Genomic DNA, 13,861 nt, shown 5'->3' with positions numbered 1-13,861 from the left:
GCTGCATTTCTCCATATACAAAGTTTTAATAGAAATAAGATAAAGTAATAAAATAGGGGTAGTGTGATAAGTGGAAAAATAAAAAATTGTAAAAAGCAAAAGTAATTGAGAGTTTTGATAGAGAGAGAAGATGAACCACTAAAACGGTTGAAAGTGAAAAGTGAAGCAATTATTAGAAAGTGTTATTTTACAGGAAATTTTGTCTAGAAATACCCTAAATATAGGGTCATTTGTGAACAACTACCCGTTTTTTTTATTTGTTAAGAACTACCCAGAAGTTAAGAAAAGTTTGGGTAGCACAACCCATTAACGTTTTCTGTCCAAAAAAACGTTAATGGGGCCCACTTTTTCACTTTTCCCACTAAATTAGCTCCCTAATTACCTTCCCCTAAACCCTAGAAATTAAAACTCCAAATTTAGACATCCTATCAATTACAATGACCAATTAGACATTCTATCAATTACAATGGCCTATTAGTAATTAAAATGCAATTGAATTCAATCTCAAAGTCAAAAATAACCAAAACCTAAAACTCAATTGAACCCCTAAACCCTGGAAATCAAAACCCCCAAATTTATTTGAACCCATAAACCCTAATCCGAATCACTAATTTACACCTTAATTATATTAATTGCGTTCAATTAAAACTTGTAAACAAATACAATAAACAATGAATTAAAAGGAAAGTGTGAAACATTACTTAAATAATTGAGAATTTGTGTTCAATTGATTGAGTATGATCTCTTGGATTTTTGAGTGAGAATGGAGGGGGAGTTAATTAGGGGGGGGAGAGAAGGTAACTAAGGGAGTTAATTAAGTGAGAAAAGTGAAAAAAATGGTCCCAATAACATCTTAATTAGACGAAAAATGTTAATGGATAGTGCTACCAAACGTTTTGAATCTTCTGGATAATTATAAACAAATTATAAAAAAAAAATTGATAGTTGTTCACAAATAACCCTATCTTTAGGGTAGTTTTAGACAAAATTTCCTATTTTACATGAATAATATATCCTTCTATGCTCATGTTAGTTTATTCCTTTATATACTTTTAGGTATTATATTTATTTTATTATTGTGTTATTTTCTTTTATCCCTTAATAATTATTCAGACTTGGAGGATATTGGCTTGGCAAAGGTGCCTAAAATAAATGTATGAAAATAAAGTATGTTGCAAATGTTAACATAAAGCATTGCCCAAAAAAAAACAGAGCGTTCCGATAATAACAAACTGGCTGATCCCTACACAAACAAAATTTTCAAACCTTCCCCAATCCCCTCAACATTATATTCAAATCAAGCAGTAATACTAGAATTTAATTGCGCTACAGATAAGCACAACACACAGGGAAGCACAATTTTGATTCGAACAAACCCTACAGTCGAGCACAATTGGTTTAGCCTATATGCAATTGTCTCCCTCTCAACAGGATATGCTTGAACATTGCCCTTCCTCAGATGGTACGGACAGGATGGCATCACATCAAAACTTCAGCTAACTCCTACGTGATTGCAATCCCCTGGAATAAGCTCATCGCCTTCTCATTCCTCGTCCACGACCGCCGAATCCACCTGCACCTCGTCCTCTACCACCCATAGCAGCAGCATCACCTTGAGCACTCTCTGACTGCATTACACGAAGAAAAAGAAAATCACTTAATACTGTCCCACAATAATCTGGGTCCACAAAAGTTTCACATTTTCCCTCCTAAAATTGACAAGGCCCTTAATGTGGGGACGTCAACATCAAAGCCTGGCACTACACTAACATATGAAGCAGCTGGGCAAGAGCTGTAGCTAGTTGGGAAAAAGAACCGGTCATTTTCCCTAAGTGAGAACAGTGCATGTGTAGATTGAAGTGGATTTGTGCTACTACTCAAGGATAAAACATAATTAAGTGCTGGAAATATCAACAAGACATGTTGAGTTGTTGATAAAAATAATTAATACAACGAATAATCATCAAAATATATTAAACAACAAACCAGTAGAGTCGCCAATATCATGATTTTTTTACCTTGGGATTCTTCACTGTCTCATCAACACTCAAGACGAGACAGGCTGCCTCGGTAGCTGCATTAATTGCATTAATCTGGAACAGCATAATGTTAGCACAATAAAAAGAAAAACAATTTGCTTTGTCAAGCACAAACAGACATAATACATACTTTAACAACTGCTGGCTCCCAAACAAAATTGGCAAAGGAATCAGCTATGCCTCCAGTGTTGATGTCCACCCCATAATTAGCACCCTCCCCTACAAATAAACAGTATAAATTAAGATACCATTCAACAATTTATCAGACTTAATCTTTTTGAGATATCACTGGGTCAAACACTCAAACCATCAAACATAGAAATAGATGCAACAGTACCAGAGGGAAGCGCATGCTTCTGTCTCAATTTGTTCAGCACATCTGTCGCATCAAATCCAGCATTGTCACAAAGTTGTCTCGGGATTACCTGATATAAGGAGAATTTGAATGTAAAGGGAGAAGTATTCCAAAATATAAGCAACCAGATTTGAGGGAAAAAAAAAAGGGTAAAGGAAAATGGTTAAAGTTTGCAACATCTTTTACGAACATACTTCCTCTGTCCTTCAGGTTTGAAACAACTGGGTTAGCACAAAGATTAAGGAAGAACTAAAAAGGGGGTAGGGTGATCCAGCTTTACCCATGTGATTATAAGAAAGGAGATCAGAGAAAAGCTAATAGAATAGGGCAAAGTTACAACTTCAAATGTAAAATGTCTCCCAGAAGAGAATTATTGCAATAGATGAGAAATTTCTACAAAAGGCAACTGTTGCAATAAATCAAGGAAGTATAGAAAAAGAAGAGGAAAAATTTATGGCACATCCACAACTAATATCTATAGCAAGTTAGCAACACAATAATGCAATAATGAGAAGCAAGAAACGGTTGGAGCTGCAAAGTCTCCAATGCAGGTCATGCCTCCATGAAAGAAAAACATCTATATAGGAAAGAAGCTTTTTAAAGCGATTAGATCAAAAGCAAGATCAAGACGAACCTCCAAAGCTTTGGCATAAGAGTTTATGAAAAGCTGAGATTTTCCTGCTATAGTCCTGGCATGCTGCCTTAGGTGTCGGCTTATTTCCATCTAGAAAAATTAAATCCCAAGTCAGCACAGAAATTGATACTAGACTACAGCAGAATTAACTCTATTGTAATATCACTTACATCTATGGCCCCACCACCAGCAACCACTGTAGAGTTCTTAACAGCTCTTCTAACTATCATAATTGCATCGTGCAGGCTGCGCTCAGCTTCTTCAATGAACTGAAATGACAAGCAATTAATATCAACACAAATAAGAGAACATAGCAAAATTAAACAGCATACTAGGCAGTCCACCACTCACCTGATCAGCTCCACCACGAAGAACAATGGTGGCTGTATGACCAGAAGGACATCCACTGAAAATATTAAACCTCTCATTTCCAACTTGCTTCTCCTCAAATATCTCACATGTTCCAAGAACCTTTTCAAAGTCCAAGATTACTCAGTATACAAACAATTTAAATCTGGTTTATATGCTAATGGAAGCAATCAAACTAATCACACCTCATCAATTATATTGTTGACTGATGTTTGGACAGTTCCACCAGTTGCAGCAGCAACACGTTGTAGATCTTCCTCAGCAACACGGCCAGCACAGAATATATCTCTATCCGCAAAATACTACATATAAGGAGAATTCAGCATGGCTGTGAGTTAATATTAAAATCAAACTGTGAAGCATTCAACTACAATATCACTCAAAATGAATACATACCAACTAGGACACAGACAAAATATGAAATGGATACAGAAAATGGAAAAGGCAAAGTAGTAAGATATAGATACAACATAGTACTAATACAATTAGATTTTATTTTTCCCCTGGTAATCAATCTACATTTTAGATCGAGTAAAGCAAAAAGTTGGGTACTAAACTTTGGCATTTGTTGCAAATAGGGTACTAAACTTCCAGTTGTTGAAAACTAGGTACTAAACTTTGTATTGAACCTGCCTGAGTTTTCTAGCAAAATTACCTGAAGTAACTGGTTACTACAGTGTTTTTTTTTTTTTTGGCTAAATTATCCGCTTCCTATGCAAAGGAGCAACAGGAAACTTCAACAAGGAAAAATCCTGCGTAACACTATGTTTGGATAACAATTGTGAAGGGAAAGGGAGGGGAAGGAAAAGAGAGGTGAGGGGAGGGAGAAGATAGCCTTTTATTTTCCTTTTCAAATCTCTCCAAACAAAGGATGGGGCATCCTTTCTTTAATCTTCTCTTCCTTTCCATCCATTCCTCAACTCTTGCTGTTAGAATGGTTGTCAGCATTTTTTTGAATACAATATTAGAGTAGTAGCCTTCGTTTTGTTTACCAACCCATCTGACAATGCTACATTTCAATTCTGACCAAAATTAGCTGCTACTATATAGTGATTTTAGGATGTCTATGATGTACTTACTACTTACTGCTAAGTATGCTAATTAGGCAGTATTTGTACTTGATACATGTAACAGATTTGTTTTATCTTCTCCAGCACCAGTCCCTATTACTACTACAAAAATGTCAATTAACAATATGGTTAGAAATAGCTATTAACAACGGTTGTCAACTGCTGTAGATGCAAGCAATTAAGAGAGGATCATTCTACAACAGTTGCGAGGAATCATGTCACTTGTATTCATTTTTCTTTCCTACATGACCATTGTCTTCCCTTCCCTATAATTAGTGACGAACTTAACAACTTAGATAATCGTTTCAACCTATGTCTCAAATGCTTGGTTAACCAGCTACAACAGGTCAAGAATGATCAGTACAAAGTTTAGTACCTAAACTGCAACAACTCAAAGTTAAGTACTGAATCTGCAACAAATGTCAAAGTTTTGTACCCAGCTTTGTGCTTTACTCAATTTAGATCTCTCAGAAAATGTTTCTGAATATAAAGGATAAGAAAATGGCAAAAGCAAATTTAGCACGTAGCTTACTGCCAAATCCATAAAAATAATTACAATGTGCTTGGAGCCCAGGAATAAAATGAGAGATTCTCCACAATAAAGAGAGATGGCAAATTTTAAAAAAAATCACCAGGAAATCATTACAATGTCGAAATTATAATAGTAGACAGATGAGCAAGGGGAGAAAAGAACTTTTTATGTTTTCAATCCATTGGAAAACGTACTACATTGTAACATATATATAGTGCAAACTAGGCTAAAAGTAAGGAACATGACCCCATGATCATTAGATCATGCCTAACATTAATCCACTAAACCCATTACTCTTATGACTCTATAACATAAACTAATTACTTAAGATATCATATTCCAATACATTAGGATTTAACTAACCACTAACAATTTGGAGCAAATATTCCAACATAAAAATCCTAAAAGAATGCAAAAGGCGAAAGAAATACGCACCAACTGATAGGAGACGCAATATAAACTAAAGGAATGCAATGATCCAAATTCATGAAAATAGTTTATACAGAGGTCCAGATGTATGCAATCCAACCCTTGCAAGTAAAAGGCTATTATAGAGAGAATATATCCAATCAACAAATCACCCACATACAAACATTATTTATAGACAAAAAAAAAATTGTACTTTAGAAACTTATAAACAAGTTTAATTGAATACAACTTAGAAAGTAGCTAACAATAATAATCAAGTGATGTAAAAGTAGACTACTTAAGAATGCTAGGAAGTGACATTACAAACAGCAACAGCAAAAATTAATATCAATGTATCACAAATTTAGATAGGAAATTTTGTCCAAAACTACCCTAAAGATAGGATCATTTGTGAACTACCCGTTTTTTTTTTTTTTTTTTTTTTTTTTTTTTTTTTTTTTTTTTTTAATTTGTTAAGAACTACCCAGAAGTTAAAAAAAGTTTGGGTAGCACTACCCGTTAACATTTTCCGTCCAAAAAAAGTTAATGGGGCCCACTTTTTCACTTTAATAACTCCCCTAATTACCTTCTCTCTCCTCCCTACTTAACTTCCCCTAAACCCTAGAAATTAAAACCCCCAAATTTAGACATCCTATCAATTACAATGGCCAATTAGACATCCTACCAATTACAATGGCCAATTAGACATCCTACCAATTACAATGGCCTATTAGTAATTAAAATACAATTGAATTCAATCTCAAAGTCAAAATAACCAAAACCTAAAACTCAATTGAACCCCTAAACCCTGGAAATCAAAACCCCCAAATTTATTTGAACCCATAAACCCTAATCCGAATCACTAATTTGCACCCTAATTATATTAATTGCGTTCAATTAAAACTTGTAAACAAATACAATAATTGAGAATTTGTGTTCAATTGATTGAGTATGATCTCTTGGATTTTTGAGTGAGAATGGAGGGGGAGTTAATTAGGGGGGAGAGAAAAGGTAATTAGGGGAGTTAATTAAGCGGGAAAAGTGAAAAAGTGGGCCCAATAACGTCTTAATTGGACAGAAAACGTTAATGGATAGTGTTACCCAAACGTTTTGTAACTTATGGGTAGTTCTAAACAAATAAAAAAAAAAATGGGCAGTTAGTTCACAAATGACCCTATCTTTAGGATAATTCTAGACAAAATTTCCATTTATATATGGTGAGTTAAAATAAAATAGAATATGAAAAAAGACAAAGTAATCCAGGGTATCACGACATAAGAAAAAGAGGGAGAAGGAAAGGATAGGAGATGATACACAAAATTTACCTCTTGTGATCATGCCACTCTTTCTTTACAAAAAGTCATGCCTTCTATAAGCTCTAAGTAGGGTAAGTCTTACCACAACCTCATCATTGATTCTTCTTAGGTCTACCTCTTCTTGACATCAAAATGCCTACTCCGTCTAACTTATCATAAAGACATGTCGCCTCCCAAGTTATCTCTTATTGATTCTTTTCTAGTATGATTGCATCTCCAAGCATTCTCATCTTCACCACCAAGTAAATGCAATATTGAGTTCTCTTGACCAGTTACAACTAAACCCTATTATAAGTAATTTAATAGCTATACAACATTATTTGCGCCTAAATATATTTTGTCACCATTCACCTTAGAAAATATTGATTATAACATATAGCTACGCTAAACTAACGGTGCAACTTACAATATCTTCACAATCCCACATTCTCAAGCATGATTAACCTCAAGCAATGTAAAATTCAAAACCAATATCCATCTTAAATATTCATTGACATCCCTCCTCCCTAGTTCGTCCCTTTTTAAAATTCTTTGACTCTTAAGGCATCTTCCATAGTTCTAACATGACATATATTGTATTCACTTGTCACATAGCTCACATAGATGAAACCCAAACATGACACGTTCCAATGGATTGCAATGACGAAGGGATTCAAAACTTGTCTATCACAACATGAAAGAGTATTGCTCAATTTGGTCATTATTAAACCAGATTACCAGGTGAATGCATTACAAGAAAAGGATAAATAATAACATCAAAAACAGGCCTCAAAAGTCAATACCTGTGTGGCTAGGTCTCCAATTGCCAACCGTGAAAGAACAATTTTAGCACCAGTCTGCACACATTTGTCTAATTTGTCATAAATAATATTCCATTCCGCATCAACAATTGACTGATATTGGGATGGATCTGAAAGCCTGCAGCAGAGAAGAGTGAGCATGAAGAAAAGCAAATCCATACAACATATAAACATAAATTTATAAGCCACATCTACCTTATCTCTGCATTTTCTTTCTCAGATTTCAGTTCCAACTCAATGTTCAACAGAAGTATCTTAGGTGAAACAAACTTCTTAGGCTGTTGTTCAAAACCAGCATAAGAAAACGTCTTCTTAAACGCTACACCGTTGACAAGAAATGAATCTCGCATATTGCCTCCAGGTACCTACATGAAACCCAGCCATATTAGCCTCATCTCACAATCAGGCATCCAGAAAATGTTAACCAGAATTCTTTTGAGCATATAAAAAGGGTCAAATATATGTACATGTTCACAAATGCATTTGTGCGGGATATATGTCAGAAAAAAGATAATAAGATCATTAAGCAGTATCGGAGCAAGTGATTGCTGAAATTTGCGAGCAATTCCTCGAGGGATAAGGTGAGGAGAAGTGTAACTTCTAACAGAGGTCCAAAAGCTGGTCACATTTTTCTGAAAGGCAGCCTGTCATTGGCGCCCCTTCTTTCAAAATTGAAGATCATTTCACTAAGTTCCTTCAGCATGGTTCCAAAGATCAGTTTTATTTAATCCCCAAGCACACCACAGATTGATTTGTTTCCCTGGCCTTGTATTAATCTGAATGGTAAGGTAATAACAGCAATTACTTGTGCACTTCAAATCTCTTCCTTAGGCAATAAAACACATTAAGGAGCTAATAAAAAAATTCAGGTTTTGCAAGATAGTCAAGTTGGCAGTGGCACTCCTACAGAATGAAGAACTTGCTACCATTCATACTATTGCTTTTCCTCAATAATATCTTTGTGGGTAAGTGGGTCAGTGGGTCTAGAGTAACAGTTGTTTAATCTGGAACAGACTTTAAATCAACTTGACTATCTAAATTGAGAAGTAGTCGACATTTGCATAATTAAATAACGCTTTATTAAACCCCATAGACCAAAACATTACAGAATACAAAATCCACCATAAAACTACAGAGATGCTAGATGCACTATTTCACTTCACCAAAAACCATATTCCTACTTGCAATTGCTGACCCAAAACAGAGATTTTGCATCCACAATAGCTCCAACAGACATAAAGACAAAATCACAAGCACACTAGCCATTTCTAGTTTGAAACTACAGTTCACAATAATAAATGTAAGTAATGAATGACCATGACCAAAAACGACCTGGCTAGTTTGCATAAAAACTTAAGAAATTCATTGATAACAGAAAAGAAAAATAAAGAAAACATCAAACATAAAGAGTTAACAACCAAACAGCAAAATAAGAATGTCATTTTTCCAACTTATCAACACAACCCTCCAGAACCCAAACCTAAAATGATACACTCTCCCAGAGTTTTTTACAAATAGAAAAAATTATCAAATAATAACTTCTCAAAAATTGTATCTGTCCTCAATATAGTAAGGAAAAAAAATATATATTTCTCTATAATCTTGTGCATTTAGCACAGGTATATACAAGTAGTACTGATAAATTTGGCAGGCTTGTGCATAAAGAAAGTCACTCGTATATGAAAGTACCAACTAAATTGTGCAGTATCAGAAACAGGAAGTCACAGTCGGTATCACCAATCATCTGGCTGTATATTTTATATTCTAATTTGAGATCTTTTAAATCAAATTCTTTGAGTAATACAACACTCTGGGAGGGGCAAGTAAAATAAAACTTGGAGAAGGGTAAGTAAATTGAAGGACTGCATATTTGCCTCTATAATTCTGCAGATAGAATGCAGATTGTGCAGTGATCAGAAGTTGCAGACAATCAGAAAGCTCACATCATATAAATTCACTAAGTTACCAATAGAGATAATTACCTTTTTAATTCCAATCATGCTCAACCTGTCATCAACTCCAACAGCAAGAACCGCATCAACAACCATGTTTGCAAAGAAATCTTTTTCTCCGCCAATAAGCTTTGAGCTGAGTGTTGTCGCTGCACACTTAGCCAATAAGCCTTTCTTTTCTTTTAAACTCTTTCCTTCAATACTGACAGCCAAGTCTTTAACCTTCTCAATAGCCTGCAAATATATTAAATTTCCAGAGAATATTGATTCAAGTATTAGACTCATCATGTAACAACAAGAAGATTAAACAACAAAGATAATGCCAAATTACGATGCAATACCAATTGAGAAGCAATTCGATAACTTCGAATCAAATTCTGTGGATGGACTCCATCTTCAACAAAAGGCTTTGCCTCCTTCAAAAATTCACCAGCTAGTAGTACCACTGTTGTAGTACCATCGCCAACCTACAAATAACATTTTTAATAATATATGTAAATAAATCATCCATATTCAGATAACCAAATAATAATCCAACCATTTCATCGATTTATCAACACAACCAATAATTCAGGTTATTATGTAATTGCATCTACCAAAAATGAAAAGATGTTATAAAGCAGAATAAATAATTAAAATGAATTTTACTTAAAGTTAATCAGGTAGGGTTGTATAAATCAATCAATGCTCACCTCATATAAAAAAACACCATGAGAAAAATGATGAAAGAGTTTCAAACAAAAACCATGATCTAAAAAAATGAAATCCCAGAATCAACAATATGAATAATATCAACAGCATACACATACATTTATAAATAATTATAATACTAATTATCAAACTTAAATCAATGAAAAGTTCGCAAATTTCATCCCATCTACTTCCAAAACTGAAACAAGTCTAACTCCAGCTCAATTCAACTTATACTAGTATAAATGGAAGTATTTTAAACAAGGGCATATCACAAAAAAACGTCGAAGAATGAAAAGAAAACCCCTAATCCAAACCCTAATACTAACAATTATAACCCATATAAACCCTAGTTCTAGAATAATCAAAACACCAACCCCAACATAAACAATAATAATCAAATTTACTCAGGAAACACCCAACCAAACCCTACACTTCATCAGAATTAAATCAGTAATTTGTTAACACACTTCATTCATCCACTTCAATTAATCAAAAAATCAATCCAATCACTAAATCTAGCTAAATTAAGACAAATTAACAAAAATGCCACACATTTCAACAAATAAAATCTCCAAATAACTTAGAAAAATTAGTGAAACGAAAAGGGGTACCTCAGAATCTTGAGAACGGGCGATATCAACAAGGATCTTAGCAGCAGGATGAATAATATCAAGAAGCTTCATAATAGTAGCACCATCATTAGAAATGGTGGTATTACCTTTATCGTCATGGATGAGTTTGTCCATACCACGAGGACCTAGAGTAGTGCGAACAACATCAGCGATACCAGTGCAAGCGTTGATGTTGCTAATTAGCTGCGCTTTGCCTTGGGAAGTGTCAGTGCCTTCTTTGAGGAGTATGATCTGAGGCTGCATCATCGCCGCCATTGTTGGAGAGGAGAGAGAAAATGGGGAACTAGGTTTTGTAGAGAGTGAAGGAGAATGCAAGTGTATGGGAGAAAGCGCAGGTTTTTTGGTTTTGTGTTTTTTGAACGAGAAGGTGCCGGTTATTTCTAGAGGGGGTGTTCAATTGCCTAACTAGTTTCTGGCGAGGGCTCTACTCAGGGTCATTATACTCCTTTTTTTAATTTTTTTTTTTTTTTTTTTTTTTTTTTTTTTTTTTTTTTTTTTTTTTTGACAATGGTAAGAAAAAAAAGTAAATATGAAAACACTCTACACGTGGGAAATTCCTAATGCGTTTGGAAGAAAGGATGGAAAAAAATAAAGGACTAGTGTTAGGCCCAGGCGATGCCCCGAGTTACTGCATTATTTCCATGACAAAAATCTTTATTAATATTTAATTTTTATTGAATGACATGTATATAGTAATAGCTTTGTGGCTAACACATTGGAATTTAAACTTGAGGTTGTGGGTTCAAATCTTGTAAGAACCATATTTTAAGACATAGAGTAAAAATCAGATTAAATGAGGAGAACGCCACGTGGCACCTAAACTTCTTTAGGAACGCCTTGACGCTGCTTGATTTGCCTCCCGAAAGATATGATGAATGCTCCAGTTATCGAAATTTGCTAAGAAGAGAACAAATGCCTTTGATAATATGATTAATTTGCCATGTTGTTGACCAGATGCCTTATTATGATATTTTTGATCTCATGCTCAAGAGATAGAAGAATGTCTTTATGAAGAGCCATGACCTTTGTTATGAAAACCTTGGTGGTACTGAGGTTGAAAGTGCGAGCTCCTAAAACTGTCCCACTCGTCAAAATTGAGTTTGTAAAAATTTGTTAGTGGCGCCTCCCAAACAACCATGATAGTGTTTGTTGGAGAATGGGAAGGAGGAGTAGATGAGGATCACCAAATAGGAGATCCTGAGGAAGAAAAGGTGTCGGTAAGAATTCTATAGTGCACTCATTGAACGCAAATTGCGCTTGGAGGTAAATTCTGGAGATATCAAAGGGTTCTTGGCGGAAAATTATAGAATTACACTCTTTCCAAATACTCCAAATAAGGAAGATAAATTTCCTAATACTCTAAATAAGGAAGATAAATTTCCTAATAGTTAGTTTATGTTTTTTAAGCATAAAAGTGCTTCAACTAAATTAGTGTAGGTTTAATCGAAAAAAAAATCAGTGTAGGGAACTGTGCAATCCAACCAATACTTAACTAAGGTATGTTCCAAACATCTCTAGAATGTATGCAAGAGAGAAAGAGATGGTTCATTATTTCACTATGAACATTACATAGACCACTAGAAGGAATTACGTTTCTTTTCTAAAGGGTATCGCGAACGCTTAGATATTATGAAGAATTTGCCACAAGAAAATTTAGAGCTTATGCGGGATATTCCATATCCAACGATGTTCCCATTTATCATCAAGATTATGGGCAAGCCATATGGCGGATTTTACTGTAAAATTGCCAGATGAAGTGAGACCCTACACCGGCATATCTAGCATCATGCTACTTGGTAAGGGAATTCCTTATATTTGTGAAACGATATTGTCTTGGAGGAAGAAGCATAGCTTTTGTCTATCCCATTGTTTGTTGGGGAGAATGAAGTCTGACACTTTTATGTCTAACTCAACTTGATTTGGATCCACACGAATTAGTTCAAGTAAGCTTTGGTTGGTGGCCCAATTATCAATCCAAAAGTATACATCCATTCCATTTCCAATCTTCCATCGAATTCCTTTTCTTAGAATTTCCCTTTGGGCAAGTATTTTCTTCCAAATACTGAGAATCTTTAACATTTGGAGTGCATTCAAAGAAGGATTTATTGTAGAGATATTTATCTCTAATGAGTTTAACCCATAGACTATTAGGTTCAGAGATAATTTTCCAACCTAACTTTGCAATATATGCATTGTTAAGAGGTAGTGTTCACTAGAGACCTAGCCTACCTGCATTTTTTTGGTCTACAAATCTTATCCCATGCGATAAGGGGAATATTGTTTTTATCTTTCTCTTATCTCCAAAAGAATTTTCGGTGAAGAGAGTCTAACTCTTTAGCTACATCATTAGGAAGGAGGGAAGATGAGCAGAGGTAACTAGGTAAAGCTTCAAATTACTTTGGATAAGCGTATGTCTACCTCCCTTTGATAAGAAACCCGCTTCCCAATGTTGGATAAGCTGTTCAGTTTTTTCCATGACATTTTTATAATCTTTCTTCATAGTGAAGAATGTTTACTATTTTATATTCGTAGGTTTTGTATAAATACTCTACCTATTGATAAATAATAATCATCAAGGAATACAAAGCCATTCTATTCTCTCCTTCACCCTAATTTGTCAAAGGAGAGCATAGAATGGCTTTGTATTCCTTGATGATTATTATTTATTAATTGGTAGAATATTTATACAAAACCTACGAACATAAGATAGTAAACAATCTTCTTAAAAGATATACTACCATAACTATATATCCTAAAGATATATTCACTAAATAATATCTTAATCTAAATATCCTAAATATATTATTCTCTTAATGATATCTTCGGAAAATATATCACACATATATTTCTTATATCTCATATCTCTAACATCATGAATAATCAGTTAAGTGGTTTAAGTACTATGTCATATGTATACTACATGAGTATTTTTGAGTTTTGACATGACAAGGTATATATATTTTCTTTTTGTAATACCATGACATTTTAAAACTTTTTTTACTATATGATTATTAGAGTCCAATTTAGTTACGATTTTCTTTATTTTATCAGTTTAAGTTTC

At 34.3% G+C, this 13,861-nt stretch overlaps 1 protein-coding gene across 1 annotated transcript; it reads right to left on the bottom strand.

The window, feature by feature from the left end:
- Positions 1–1,152: 1,152 nt before the first annotated feature.
- LOC145576660 (T-complex protein 1 subunit eta-like) lies at positions 1,153–11,168 on the bottom strand. The gene is made up of 13 exons (XM_081634378.1): positions 10,780–11,168; positions 9,817–9,942; positions 9,506–9,709; positions 7,719–7,888; positions 7,506–7,641; positions 3,583–3,699; positions 3,380–3,499; positions 3,199–3,297; positions 3,029–3,118; positions 2,377–2,464; positions 2,170–2,258; positions 2,019–2,093; positions 1,153–1,628 (listed from the first exon to the last, which is right to left on the bottom strand). Exons 1-13 carry the CDS (start codon positions 11,053–11,055, stop codon positions 1,533–1,535), a joined length of 1,686 nt encoding a protein of 561 aa, XP_081490504.1. The 5' UTR covers positions 11,056–11,168; the 3' UTR covers positions 1,153–1,532.
- Between the last annotated feature and the right edge of the window lie 2,693 nt (positions 11,169–13,861).

The sequence above is a fragment of the Chenopodium album genome, chromosome 13 (genome assembly GCF_948465745.1).
Source record: "Chenopodium album chromosome 13, dcCheAlbu1.1, whole genome shotgun sequence".
NCBI classification, from domain to species: Eukaryota; Viridiplantae; Streptophyta; class Magnoliopsida; order Caryophyllales; family Amaranthaceae; genus Chenopodium; species Chenopodium album.
The sequence above is the reverse complement of the archived record's forward strand: the minus strand, read 5'-3'. Positions and strand labels throughout refer to the sequence as shown.